The 15,000-nt window shown below is 39.1% G+C and overlaps 2 protein-coding genes and 1 long non-coding RNA gene across 5 annotated transcripts in view; 2 read left to right on the forward strand and 1 right to left on the reverse strand.

Moving 5' to 3' along the window:
• The window catches only part of LOC137980909 (uncharacterized), an 18,628-nt gene extending 13,154 nt beyond the window's left edge, over positions 1–5,474 (forward strand). Inside the window, exons 5-7 of the mRNA XM_068828305.1 lie at positions 1,594–1,647; positions 2,985–3,096; positions 5,337–5,474. Of these exons, the coding sequence (XP_068684406.1) occupies positions 1,594–1,647; positions 2,985–3,096; positions 5,337–5,340 (170 nt within the window). The 3' untranslated portion in view covers positions 5,341–5,474. The remainder of the gene's footprint in view (positions 1–1,593; positions 1,648–2,984; positions 3,097–5,336) is intronic.
• Positions 5,475–6,676: 1,202 nt separating this feature from the next.
• On the forward strand, positions 6,677–8,040 carry LOC137980209 (trace amine-associated receptor 9-like). Its single transcript, XM_068827600.1, has one exon. It carries the CDS (start codon positions 6,769–6,771, stop codon positions 7,915–7,917), a length of 1,149 nt encoding a protein of 382 aa, XP_068683701.1. The 5' UTR covers positions 6,677–6,768; the 3' UTR covers positions 7,918–8,040.
• Positions 8,041–12,766: 4,726 nt separating this feature from the next.
• LOC137978563 (uncharacterized) overlaps positions 12,767–15,000 on the reverse strand; it is a 20,465-nt gene continuing 18,231 nt past the window's right edge. For all 3 annotated transcript variants that reach the window (XR_011118190.1, XR_011118189.1, XR_011118188.1), the window contains 2 exons: positions 14,523–14,717; positions 12,767–12,934 (listed from right to left, as the gene is read on the reverse strand). This is a non-coding gene — a long non-coding RNA (uncharacterized lncRNA). The remainder of the gene's footprint in view (positions 12,935–14,522; positions 14,718–15,000) is intronic.

Here is a 15,000-nt window from a genome sequence, read left to right on the forward strand (position 1 = left end):
CAACTGAAACTACCGAAAAGCGAATGTCGCCATATACAGTTTTTGAAACGAAAATCAAAACTGATCAGAAACTATTCCCTTCTTCAAACCGATCTAGTGCTAATGGCATGGAACGCAATACACAGCTGAAACTGATAAAATTAAGATTGTCGATGTGAAATCATCCTCGACTGAAAGTGAAAAACTTTGCGCGAGGGCGAAGCACTTTAATCCGACTCTTCCTCCATATATCTATCACGGCATTGCTTCACTGAAGGCTCGGAATCTGGCAGTGAATGTTGCTTTCGTTTTCCTTTCGGCGTGTCGATGTTTTCTCTGGCCTCCACATCATTGCCGTCGTCTGGATAACCTTCCATATACAAAATGGGCTTCTTGCAAGTTTTACAACGGTAACCACCGGCAAAATAATTAGACTTTAATGCTCTTGTTGGCCTTGAAGTTTGTTCTTTGAAGCTGTTCGCGTTTCTCCCAAGCCGTCATTTCTTTATTGGTTCGATAAGAGTAAAACCTCAAGACAGTACTACAAGTTGATCTGTCGCTCTGAATATCGACGGTCATTGTCGCATCCATACACTCACTACACGGTGACAAAACATTGTAACTTTTGTAATTTTCGCATTTGCGTTCAATCCTGCACATATTTCTACAATTTACATGATTCTGAGAATAAGCTTGCTGTTCCCTTGCCACGTACTAGTACTATCCATTATAAGAATAGCTTTATTTACAGTGATGCAGTCCTTTGGAAAAGTATGCCCTCCGCTATTAGACAAGCAACATCTCTGACTAGCTTTCGACGGTTGGTAATTAATTCCGATACGGCATTCATGAAAAACATGTTTTAATAGTAGTTTCTAATAGTAGTAATATTCAGAATGATAGAAGTTGAATTGGTATACGTATACAGTTTTCAGTGATGCCTATAATGTTTTTATTCCTTTTTTTACAGAGATGTTTGTACTCGTAACCGTGTATAAAAAATAATGATGATGATGATGATGATGATGATGAGGACTTTGCATAGCTGATTCTCGCTCCTCCTCCAACCAGCCCCCCCCCCCCCCCCCCCAAACAAAAAAAAATTGACCAGAATTTACCAAACGGTCACCTACTAGTATTAAAATTTTTGGTTTGTACGTTTGCATTTTTTTTCAGTAGTATCAAGAGAAAATGAGGGGACAGAGAATGAGGCTCCCGGTCCAGCCCTTGGGATATGTCATGTCCACGAAAGTTATTTTTAGACGAGCGGAAGTCTTCCAGACGTCCGCATGCAGGCCAACCTCGGTCCGATGTTTGAAAGAAAATATATATTCATCAGCCTTCCACGTGCGCCATCATTTTCTCTTTTCACTAAGAATCTGAGAGCGAGGCAAGACTGCATGCAGACGTCTCAGAAGACAGACTTCCGCTAGAACAAAGACTTCCGCTCGTCTAAAAATAACTTTCTTGGACATAACATATCCCGGCCAACGCCTTGTGCCTCCCTCTCTGTCCCCTTATTTTCTCTTGGTAGTATTGAACAATAAACTACTTTTCATTACTTTATCACAAGGACTTAAGTTACTTAGCTTTATTTTTTAAAATAAATTATAGGTGGAGAGACTGACGGTCATCTTGAATATTCCAAGGATAGTGAACGACCAGAAGGTATACACTTTAATGATGGAAAATGCTCCCTTTAACTTAAAATACCAATTTTTTTTCCGGGGATAGCGAAAATTTGGAATCATCAGTTTGCAGTTTTGGGAAAATGGCACTCGATTCCAATGAAGAAACGTCGGTTACGAGAATTAGAAAAGCTCGGTACGAAGATGGTACAAGGGCACCCAACGTCAATTTTCGGAAAATATCTGTTCGGAAGACGATTTGATATCTAGAATTTTCGGAACATTGGTTGTAAAATTTCTTGCTTCCCTGCCTGTCCTAGGATCTTCGAGCCCCTAAAAGCGGTATAATTGCCCATTTTTAAAGGATTTTTACCCTAAAAAGGTCACCTATTTTTTTTCGGAAGCCTTTTTTCTGGCTGAAATTTTCGAAAAGGTACGTTTTGATCCCTATAATTTTCGGATCACTTGACTTTCAGCTAGGAAATCCGAACAGATGAAAAATTTTTAGGGAATAAAAATATGCCTATATCTACCGTTTAAATACAAAAATATGTTTTACAATGCCATGTTTAAGTGGTTTTGAACTATATTCTCGTTGAGTGCCCCTGATGGTAGCCTCCCTACAGACGTTTCTGGGGAAATAAAGCGACGCCGGCTACGGCAACGACAACGCTTCTTTAAAATATAACTTTGCACTGTCTTACGTCTTTTACGACTATGATAACTATATTCCATCTTGTTCGTTGTATGATGTCAAAGTATCCTATATATATTGGATTCGTACGAAAGGTTTTGTCTTGCATCCTCACGTTCTGGTCAAAACCGTCCGTAAATACAGTCAAGTCACGTCGTCTTTTTTGGAGAACCTGCAAAGAAATCTACTAAATATAAACTGCTGATCGCAGGTGCAGCACTACGAATTTTTCGTCTCAGTTTTAACCAATAATATCTTGACTTTCTGTCGTCGTCTTTGCCGTAGTGGTCGTCATTTCTCTAGTCCTCATCCCGTTAACGGCGGGAGAGAAAGAGAAGTGACTTCCCCCACCCTCCTCCGCCAAAAACGCTTGCCTTTTAGGTTACATATAATAGGGCAGCTCGTCTGCCGGTCGACTTTGCAAACTGCAAACTTGTTGGACTTGTTGTTTCTTTTGTTTACAAAGACAAACTTAATGGGAAATGAAATCAAACGCATTGTCGAAGTTTAATAGAGAGACAAAGATAGTCACGGCACCTACCGTTACAATACAATACCTGGAATGGCTTTAGTTCTGGATAGCTAGTACCTGATAAAAATTCTCTGCTGGGTTTGTAAATTACTGACCAAAGTCACGACGTACAACAGGAGAAAATTAAGGAGTATTTTCTTTTCTATTTTAGAGAAAATGACTTTTATGGGCTTTGTGCGAAAATATGGATTCTTAGGCATTCCCAGTGTGCTCGTCATTATTCTTATTATTGCCATAGCCTGTGCTTCAGGCCGAAGAACAGAGTGAGTAGTGACTAAGAAGATTAAGCATCGTGTTAACGACAAACGGGAAAAGTTGAGGCTGAAATTTGCGTTTTTTCCGAAAATGAAAGAAACTTGTTTCATTTTAGCGCATTTTTCGCCTGTGATCTACACATGAAGTGTGCAACTTATGATAAGGCAGAAACAAGATAAAATGAGAGAAAATACGCGCTTCTATGATACGGTGGCCCTTAAGAGACACACCTTTCCCAAAAATGAACTGCAAACAAAATAAATTCTAACCCAGTCTTCAAATAAAATACAATCCTACTCTGAAAACAAAATAAGTCCGGCACGCTGCAAACAAAATAAATCCCCACACTGCAAACAAAATGTCAACGCACACACCAAAAAAAAAAAAAAAAAAAAAAAATTCCTCGCCCACAGCAAACAAAAAAACTTTTGGACGCCGCAAACAAAATATCTTCGCACACTGCAAACAAAGTATCCTTACAAACTGCAAACAGAAATTTCAGTCCCTAACTTCAAAGTCTGTCTTTTTTAAGTTTGTCTTTTATACCAAGTCCACCATCGTTGGTCCAATCCATATTACTCCAGCTGGAACCTTTTCCTCGATCAGCACGTTTCGTGCCATTGTATGCTTGAAGAGGAATTGAAATAGAATGCCGGCTAGTAATTGCTCAGAATGAAAAACGTTATCTATCAAAAGTGTTCCTGAACAAGGAGTGCCGAAATTCCAAGATATGTTTGCTCCAACACCTTCGATTTCGACAAACCTGTTTTGTTGGACCCGTTGCAGTACTTTTTGTTTGCAGCGCGGATTTTTCTGGGAGTGTTTGGTACTTTATTTGCAGTGTGCGAAGAAATTTTTTTGTTTGCAGTTTGTAAAGCTACTTTGTTTGCAGTGTGCAATTTTTTCTTTGTTTGCAGTGTGCGAGGATTTTTTTTTGGTGTCTCCGATGACGATTTGTTTGCAGTGTGGGATTTATTTTGTTTGCGGTGTGCCGGATTTATTTTGTTTTCAGAGTGGGATTGTATTTTATGTCAAGAGTTAGAATTTATTTTGTTTGCAGTGCATTTCATTTTGCGAGATGAGCAACTCTTTGTAATATGTGGCTGAATTAATGGAAGGTGTGTCCCCAATGGGCCACGAGTACCATGACAAGTACTGAGCCACCCGTTTACCGTGTGCAGTTTCACGTTAACGCAAATACCGGCTGAATCTCTCTATTGATTAACTGTAATACACTAATCTAAATCAGAGGGTTAGGAATAGCTAGTACGATTGTTACTATGGTTACGATGACGCTGTAGGTCACGGTCGTGGGGTAGGAGAGTTAGCTCTTGGCGGAAGTGAGCTGTTTTCGTTATTTACTTTTCTTGACACAACCACATTTATATTGCTAATTTCACTGTTAGAGGCTATTAGTTTAACTTTCTGGAAAACTAAAGTCCTGCCTTGCGAAATGTTTACTCCGGTATCCGGCGTCCGTGGCCAAAAAAGGTGTAGTGTTCTTTAGAATTTAATACGTCCACCACGGACCGACGCAGAAATTAAAACTCACATTAAAACTCACATTTCTCTGCCACAGCACATTGGAGCGAGTTTGCGTTTTATAATTAAGTCAAACCATATTTAGAACTGTTTCTCTCATCAAGTATTGTCTACTCAGTCCGTAATGTGTGCAATCATTCTCTTCGTTTACGTATCAATCAGTTGCATCAATTGACTTTTGAATTGACGTAGGAAATGGCAAGCTAAAAATACAAGGCTATAGACTGTTTACAGTCCCCTATTTTCCCGTTTGATCGTCGGGATCGAGCACAAACTGCCGCCGTCTCTTTTTTAAACAGCGAGCACGAACTGGGGAGAGCGACATAACTACCGAGTGGGTGGGGGGAGTTATGTCGCTCTCCCCAGTTTGTGCTCGCTGTTTAAAAACAAAGACGGCGTCAGTTTGTGCTCGAACGCGACGATCAAACGGGAAAATAGGGGACTGTGAACAGTCTAACAAGGCTCCGGCCAAAGGTGTAATTTATGAGTCGGAAATTAATTGGAGATTTCGTATCATTTAATAACAAAAATTGCTCTTATGGCAAAACCTGAGCAATTTGCCTTCATATCTTTTAGACAAGAGGGTCTTCTAAAATCTCAATCCTGAAAACACCTCCCACCTTCTTTATATAGATTTAATCATATTTTTTATTATAAAAGTTCATTTCTATTGTCCAAAAACTATTTTCACGACTTTTTCTTTTAGGTAACCTCCACGCTTTGACAATGCAAGAAGCTTGGGCCTGAACACCTGTACAAATGATTCTTTTTTTATTTAACGAGATAAAGCAATGCAAAGCATACAAGTGTCCACCTAGCTGTAGTTCAATAAAAGGAAAGATAGCGTGAAAGGGTTTTCGCTTGTCATTGTGAGATTTTGAGTTAATCCTTTGCTCCTTAATTAATACAGTCTGATTTGCGGCACATTTTTTTTGTAACCTTCAAATTTAGGCTGTTATTCCAAAGCTAGTGATCGTTGTTCGTCAAGAATACTCTCAATTACAATTTTAATCATTTCGGAAAACCAAAAGTATCTGGTATTGTGTTCATAGAATTTCAGGCAATTAAATGTATAGTTAACAGCAGCCACACCATCATGTTTTAAAAAAATGCAGGTTATGAAACAATTATCATGAAAAGTACGGTTCGTTTATGCGTACACCAGTTATGGAACTGAAGATATTTTGACTATATTCCCATCTCAAAAATTCATAGTCTACCATGCATATATTTCCATTCCCCGATCAAATTTACCTCAAACACTGCACATTGATATCACACGTCTGGTTTACTTCTTAAAACGATCTTCTAAATTTAAAACAAAGTTAACAGTAGAATAATACTGCAACATATCGGAATATTCCTGGGAATCTCGTACGTGATAGCTGTAGTTTTAAATGGTTAACCCTGAAGAAAAAGTGGAAATCTTATTTCTTAAATAATATTATAGTAAAAAAAAAACTTTCAGGAAGAGGATGTTTAAAGACGTCTAGCCAATTAACATGTCAAAATTAAATGACAAAATTTCCTTTTTTTTTTTCAAAAATAGGTAATCTAGACCGTACTGTGGATATCAAAACTGATACGTTTAGTTAATAAAACTGACGCGCTTTTAAGCACTGCAGATGAATTCGATCGTATTCCTTAACTTGAATTCAAACATATTCCCTTTGAAATTGAAAGACCATGACAATTACAGAAAATTTTTTCCTCAAAGACGCGTATTATTAATATTTGTACAGAATGCGTAAATTTAAATTGTTGTAAACAATCATTTTCTTCCCAAAAGAAATTAATGTCTTTGATTGTAAAATTAGCTATATGAAAATGGATATTAATTTATGCTAACTTAATTATAGGCCGGGATCGGATGGATATTTCTTGATAAGAAGACTACGAATGATGCGGCTTTTTATCAATAATTATAACTTAGTGGACTAAGAATATTAATAATGACAATAATCATAATAATAAAAATAATAGCAGTCTTGAATCAATGCTGAAAATTTGCATTTTAGTTTGAGAGTACTGCCAAATAGACGGATGTTCATCATAGGAAATTCTTTGGAGAGCGCAGCAGTATTTGAGAAATCGAGTAGTTTTATCTCTTCCCACAAACGTCACGGTGCATCACGGCCATGGGCCTAGGAGAGCCACCAGAATGTCAAAATTCAACAGCACCTCAAATACTCTCCTTCACATCAGCTACTGTATCTTCTGTTTTAATGTTAATCACAACACCTGCAAATCTTCTTGTCTGTGTCGCGTTTGTCAAAGATCCTTACAAAACCTTGAAAACGCCATTCAATATTTTCTTGCTGAACATTGCAGCGGCCGATCTTATCGTTGGCCTTGGCGTGCTTCCTCTATCTATCACATTTCACGTACTCGAGGGAATGGGGATTTATCACGACACATTGATTAGGACTTTACATCTCATATTCTTTATATCCTGCTCGGCTTCTGTGCTTGGAATTGCAGTCCTAAGTTTGGATCGCTACATCAGCGTCACGTCGCCGTTAAAGTATCGCTCGAGAGTGACAATTAAACGAGTAAAAATTGTATCTTTACTAATGTGGCTAATTTCAGTCGCCTGTCCTTTTACTTATCTATATGTCGATTTTATCATATACTCTTTCGTGTTTGCAAACACCATTATTCTTCTTACGGTAATAATTTTAGTCGTTGTCAATCATAATATTTCTCACAGCTTTAAGGCTCAACGTAAAATCCTTAAATCTCTTTCAGATTCTGAAATCGTGCATTCCAAATTGGCAAAACGCGATGAAAGAGCGACTAATACGTTCCTGTTTTTCCTTATAGCTTTTGTGGTCTTAAATCTGCCTTCAATCGGTTTCAGTTTTGCTCTCAATTTTGGCAGTTATCCCTGTGGAACACATCACATATTTAGGGATTTGGAACTTACTTTTATTCTATTCCCAAGTTCCGTGAACCCGTTCATCTATTCACTTAGACTACCAAACATCAGGAACGCCATAAGAGCGATAGCATACAAAGTGATGCCCAACTTTGCAACTTCAAAGACGACCTCAGTCACCGTTAGGGCATCACACGCCTTAGAAGAAGAATGGATTGGACAGAGAAAATTGCAACCTTTTCTCGATGTTGGATCTGTCGCACATCAAAGTTTATCGATCCATACCAGGACTAGGATATCTGACAAAACAGTGAAGCGCACGACCTCCTTAATGAGTGACCCACGCGTACGTACACTCACACTGGAACGCAGTACATCTCATTTTTATCGAGAAACCACCATTGTATAAAGGGGTTACTTGGCTGACTGTGGTGCTGTGTCCCGTGGTGGGGACTAACACACGAAATTTTGGTCTTATTAGTTAAATAAAGGTAAATTAACCACTGCATTTTTAGGGTTACATTAATTTTCATTTCTTTAAATACGGGCCGTTAGGAGAATGAAATTTAAAGTGCCTATGAAATGAAAATTTGAGGTATTGAAAAATAGGCGAATTTGAAAGGCCTTTAAAAGTGAAGAAGAATGGTGTTTTCCTTTTTGTCATATCTCATCTCGTTCCAGAGATATTCAAGATTTTTGCATAATACAAAAATCTTGAATATCTCTGGAACGAGATGAGATATGACAAAAAGGAAAACACCATTCTTCTTCACTTTTAAAGGCCTTTCAAATTCGCCTTTTTTTCAATACCTCAATTTTTCATTTCATAGGCACTTTAATAGACCATTTTTTTGTAAATACCACGTAGAAATATGGCTTGAGGCTATTTCGAAAACGGTAGTTTTCTCTTGCAGGTTTTTCATATTTGTAAGAACTTCCTCGATCTGTTCTTCGCTAGCTTATAGTATAAAAATAGGTCGGTGAGTCACAAAAGGAACTGCATCGTAATGGTGAATATGTGAAAATTTGATTCACGATAAAAACTGCATTCAAATGCAGATAGTTGTTATGAAAAATACGTGTTCATGGTGCATCATTGTCTGAACGTTGTAACACATATACTGTAGAAATCTTTGGGCATCAGCTTGAAAAACGTTGAACAACGACTGCAACTTAACATAAAGGGCCTGTGTTGTCTCTGTATATATTCCCAATGCGAATTTCGTCAACTTTTCACTATGCTTGTCGTACCGAATCTCAAGGTATGTTGCACATTTAATAGTGAATACTTGTGAACAAATCTCAACATGATAATACTTCATACTTTTAGTCCTCTGGACGTGTTTTGTTCTCTCATGCACTTTCTCTGTCGGGAAAAACGTAGAGGAAGACGTCATTGATTATCTGTCTTCTTTAAAATGGCAAAAACAAGGAGGGATAGAACATTTTATATATTTCATTTAATTTTTTTTTTCATTGCCTCTTAAACATCATTTAATATTTGGTACGGGTACCAAGTTGTTAATCACTTGGGATCAGCAGAATGGTTCAAAATCCTCACAGTTGAGTACACTTTCTGTAGCACGAAGGCGTAGTCATGATTAGCGATATTGCCTTCTATTCACCCTACCATTTGTTTGAAAAATAGTCTGCAAAGAGACTTACCTCAGACCTAACGAGAAGTCATTATATATAAGAAAATCTACTTTTGAAACGTAAACAGCCTCAAACATCGAAGAGAGCGGGCGTCTGTACACATGCTATGGGAAACAGAATCCGAATTAGTTGTTTCAGTTGGGTGAACGTGAATTATATATCGCGTGAAAAGAGGGTTTACATAGCTTTAGAATGCAATGAATGCAGACCCCTCGCCTTAGCAACAAACTCAAGAATAGGCCTTACCATGGGCGTAGCCAGGATTTTTCAAAGGAGGGGTCACACTGTGTCAAACAGAGGGTCCTCGCGTTTTCGCAACCTGAATATTGTAGGTTGTTTGAGTAAAAAACGGCTTACAAAGGGGGGTCACGGGCACCCCAGGACTCCCCCCCCCCCCCCCTAGCTACGCCCTTGGGCCTTACCCTTTATGGCGTAAAGCATCAAAATAGACCTTATTCACGATGGCCGCAATGTTGGTTTGCTATTATCATGCAAATTAGCCACACACTTCTGAGGGGACAAACAAAACAAGTTCGAGAGGTTATAACGAATATGTTAGCCACACAGATGATTTGTTTCACGTTCAATGAATGTTTTTCTCAGAAGTGTATAACTGCCAAGTTACTTCGACGTTTTTTTAGTTAAAAATGAGCAGCTAACGAAGTAGGAAGTTAAACTGTCAAAGGAAATCAAAAGATATATAATTATTATAAAAGGTAATTAATTCTATTCACTAAAATGGACTTTGAGCAATGTTATTTCAATGTTTTGACGAGCCGATCTTCCGCAATTTGCCTTTTTTTCCAATGTTTGCCCCCCAGCCTAACACATGGCTAATTTGCATGACAATTTGCAAACCAACATGGCGGCTATCGTGAATAAGACCTATTCTTTTGTTGAATGACTACTATAATTACCAGAATGCAACGTTCTAGCAGTCACTCAACAAAAGAATTCTGATGCATTGCGTCATAAGGGGTACGGTCTATTAAGGGCCCACAGACGGATTTTTCGCGCGTTGCTAAGGAAGTGAAATGTGACTTCCAGTAGCTGACGTCATAATATGAGCTGACAAGAAAACCCACTGACAAGCAAAAGTCACCGCACAAACTGTTGTTTCCATCAAAGGTTTTTCCTCGCCCTTCCTCGCGCTCGTTCTCAGGTCAACTGCGCATGCGTAAACGAACTGACTTCCGGTTTAAGAAAAATGCTAAATTTCCGGCGGTTTTAAATTGAATTAATTTTTTTTTTACATGGCACGTCTCACCCCCAAATACAGAATATAGCTAAGTATTGATTTTTTAAAATCATCTTTTTTGAAAAAGTTATGGGTATTTCATTATCGTTTATGTCTTTAAAAAGAACATTTTTCAAAATAAAAAGAAAACCATGCTTGGCTGGATGCAAAAACGAATACAAATTGTCAAACCATCGATTAAATACCCAAATTGCGTAGCACGGAGAGAAATTTAGAGTTTTCTTTTATTGGTCACGTGACCATGGGCGTGGTATGATGACGTCATATTTAGGGTCATTGGTTTACAAAAGTTGGAAACTGACCAAAATAATGCCAAATTCTCTCAAATTACTTGACCATTACATCCTTAGCAACGCAACCCAAAAAATAAGTCAGTGGGCCCTTAAGCCTCCCTTGATTGTAACATCGCTGAACTTTTATGCAAATGACCAGCAATACCGGTTGTCCCGAATTAATTAATTTAGCTGAGAATTGTAAATACTTTTTTTTTTTTTTAATTAGATCTTACTTTTTATTATTACTGATGTATATGCGGCTGCCTCGGGAAGGATTGAATGCGTACCTAGTGTTTAGTGTTCGGCCAATTAATGTATGTATTCACATTATATACAGTTATTCTATTTATTTTATAAATGACTACTGCAATTATTTATTTTTGTATAGTTAGTTTAGCGGTTTACCAGTTTCAGCACTTGGACTCCTTCTATTTGACTAATGTATGTTTTGCTGTTATGTGGTCTCATCGATGAGTGAGGACAATGTACGAGCGAGCGAGTCATGCGAGCCATGGCTGCGAGTCATACGAGCTAACATGGCGAGCCACGCGAGTCAACGTTTATGAGCATTGAAGGGTTGTGAGACGGGGCCTGCGGTTTATCGTCCATATCTGTATATTTATCATTCATAATTATTACTTATTTACATCCTTGTGATACCGCTATGATTGCTGGCGAGCCTTGGCGAGGCAGCAGCCTATTCTTGATATTGGCGAAAAAATTCACTGAAAATTTGTTGGATGTAAGATTGGAGGCATGCGAAGTCGATTGTGGTGTTATCATAGTCTATAATCCAGGGTATTGGTACCGTATTTACTCGAATAAGCGCCGCCCTCGATTAAGCGCCGCCCTCGAATAAGCGCCGCCCTCGAATAAGCGCCGCACCGCCGATGCGGCGCTTATTCGAGGAATTTCGTACAACCAGGAAAAACACTATAAACTGTTCCAAAACGACAAAGGAGCTCGCTCTCACCGCTGATATTTTTGCTCTCGTTATCATGAGACTCTCGGCTTTTTTTTTCACCTTGTGACTTTCTCTCGTAATTCTAGATTTACTATCAGTTTAGTACAGGAGCCCATCACCCGGAACGTGCAACTTACCTATTTTCGTGCAACGACGTTTTCACAACTAAGGTTATTTTTAGATTGAATTTCCCGCTAATGAGACTCCCATAGGAGCCCGATGACCAATTACAAGAAATTAAGCTGACGTCATAGGGTCACCGAAGCGGAACTGCCTTTGTTTTTTGACCTAATTCGCGGGAAGGGCTAGTCTAAATATAAACCTACTTGTGAAAACGCCGTTTCACAGACGCTGTATGGAAGTTGCACGCTCCAGATGGGCTCCTGTTTAGTACCAGTCCATAGGAAAATTAACAGATAGAAAGTGTACCGTTGAATAAAAATATTTATTATATCTCTCGAGCCTCTTTTAGGTGCTTCCATTGAGATTTTATTTAGCAATGGTTTTTGTTCTATGAGACTTCAGATTTGGACCTCCATACTACTGTGTGATATATTTTCTTCCAAGAAAATAGTTCTTGATGAGATATTTTTAGTTTCTTGGTGTTGATTAATGTGAATGTGACCTTTTGGCCTCATGCTTTGGCATCAATTTAATTCTATTCTCAAACGATAGGCTTGTCGGTGGTAGAAGCGAGTGATTTTGCTTCACGATAAGCTTTGACCTATTAGGTTGTGCCATGTATCAGTGAGACAACTGGCTTTCTAAAAGCTTTGTTTGCCTTGCCTTTTTTCTGCGTTTCCAGGGGGTGCAGGGATGGCGCAGTGGCGAGAGCACTCGCCTCCCACCAATGTGGCCCGGGTTCGATTCACAAACTCGGCGTCACATGTGGGTTGAGTTTGTTGGTTCTCTACTCTGCATCGAGAGGTTTTCTCCGGGTACAGTACGACGGATACTAACTACGAGGAACGAACGAAGAAGGAACGAGGAAGAAGAAACGACAACTTCATCATTTAGTGACCAAAACAGTGGATCCGCACGGGAAAAACTTCATCACCAGAAAACTAGACAAGAACAAATGGGGACAAAAGTAAGAAAACAATACTGTCATGGAGCATTTGTTTTATTATTCCATCAGGCAGGCATGCAAATACAAGATAATTGTGCTTAAGTGGGTCACATTTGTAACTGATTGTGCAAGCCCAATCCAGTGAATATTTTCCGGCTTTAGGTGCAGTAAATCTTGCCAGGAATGAAACAGGGTTCCTAACAACTGAAAATAAAGACAAAAGATATTAATGGAAGTTGAAAGTTGCGTATTTGGGAGAACCAGGAGCCCAACTGTCATATCAAGTCTATGTTCATGATTTCCAGAGACAGCTTTTTGTAAGCCTAGTAGCCCTAAATGGAGACAGTCACTCATTTAATGCGATCAGGATCACCTCTCTTCTCCTGAATCTCCTGCGACCCATCCCCATCCAAATGGGAATAGGAGCCAATTAAATATTTTAAGCAAGAGCTGATACAACGTAGATTTGATTTTAGTGGTGTACTATATTTCCGCTGGCCAAACCAGCCTTCTTCAGGTACAATGAGAGTTTACATTGGATTGCTTCTATGCTTAAAATATTTAGTTTCTCAACTTGTAATTACGCCGATCAGATCAAGCCAGTGATCCAACGTACACCGACAGGAAGATTGTCCACAGTTGCTTGCTTCAAAACTCTAATGCTAATGTACCTCCCCTAACAACTTGCTGTACACCATAAGCATTTTTCAGTGGGGTGTACATGTGGCCGTGTACCGGTGGTCGAGCGAGAAGTAATGCGGCATCACGAAATACTGTCGCCTTATCCTTCTTCTCAAATTCATCATCACTAGTCTCCGGAAATACAGTAGATATAATTGTCATGAAGTGTCCTCTTCAATCGAACATATACAGTTACGGTAACCCTAACCAAAGAAATACGATACGATGACAATATTGAGAGAGAGAGAGAGAGAGAGAGACCCAATTAATCTTTTACATTTTTCGATCTTTCGATCCCCTAGCTATAACACAGAGGACAGACTACGACACTGGAGTTCCTCTCCCTACTCTTTGCGAGTAGTGCGTGGGTTCTTTTACGTCCCACTGGGTTGTGAACAGTGAAAGGTTGTGAGACGGGGCCTACGGTTCATCGTCTTTCTCCGAGAAGACTAGAGAGTCTAAGTCATGGTTTTCACCATAGGGGTGGGGGGGGGGGGGGGTTGTTTGCATTAACACAAGATGGATATGTAGTTCACTGAAGTATGATACAGTCCGAAGAGTAAATAACTTGTATTTTTTTTTATGTAAAGACCCCCACCGCCTCCAAAAAAACGTATTGCATTATGGGATAGTGAAATTAGTCAATTACACCCGCAAATGGTTACACTTTCAAGTTTTGTTGGATAAGGACTATAAACCGTAGGCCCCGTCTCATAAATATCTTTCAAGTTCGTAAGTTCCCTGCGGGACGTTAATGAACCCACACAGTTTTCGAGAAGAGTAGGGGATGAAAATCCCGGTGTTGTGGCTGTCCTTTGTGAGTGCATGGTTGAGTGGATATACTGTAGCAAGTCCACAAGCTGAATAGCTGCCAAACTTCAACCTGCTCAAACAAATAAATAACAAACACACAAACAAAGTCCCTGAGTGTTGGTCAGGCTGGAGTTTTTAGTTTTAATCACACGCCCTCCCGCAAAGTAGTCCGTTTCTCAACCAACTGAGACAACTGGTCGGCGATAAATGAATAGTTGACTTAAATATTTTAATGGTACAGTTATTAAAATTAAATGTGCATCTCAGTAGGTGCATTTCTGGACATTGGTAAACTCACTCTTTCAATTAAGTGAGTCCTAATTATTTCTATTTCACCACTAGCAACGCCAGGATATACAACGTCGGCGGCGTTCAAGACCCTCTTTCAGTAAGGCCTCCTTCTTCCCAAAGAGCGGTGAATGAGGACGAAATTCAGCATTCTTGATTTCACTCAATGGTCCTTCTACATCCAATGAAGGATCAGGCTTTTGTGCTATAGAGAAATGATTTCAAACGTCATGAATTAGATTTCTGTACACTGATCAAGCATTCCTAGCTAAAGTATTTAAATTTTAATCTTAGCGACTTAAGATCGACAACGGTGGCTCAGGTCGTCGAAACGTCACCTCAAAATATAACTTTGCAATATCGTTAGTTTTTCGCGATTAGTCCATCTCGTTCACATCATACAATATGGGAGAACTATCCCAAAAATAAATTGGAGTGGTTTCAGTGAATGGTTTTCCTCGACAAAACCTCAAATTTGGTGATTTCAC

The sequence above is a fragment of the Montipora foliosa genome, chromosome 12 (genome assembly GCF_036669935.1).
Source record: "Montipora foliosa isolate CH-2021 chromosome 12, ASM3666993v2, whole genome shotgun sequence".
Taxonomy (NCBI): domain Eukaryota; kingdom Metazoa; phylum Cnidaria; class Anthozoa; order Scleractinia; family Acroporidae; genus Montipora; species Montipora foliosa.

What these genes read in the sequence shown, in the direction of transcription:
- LOC137980209 (XM_068827600.1), top strand. Translation starts at nt 6,769, where the DNA reads ATGGGCCTAGGAGAGCCACCAGAATGTCAAAATTCAACAGCACCTCAA.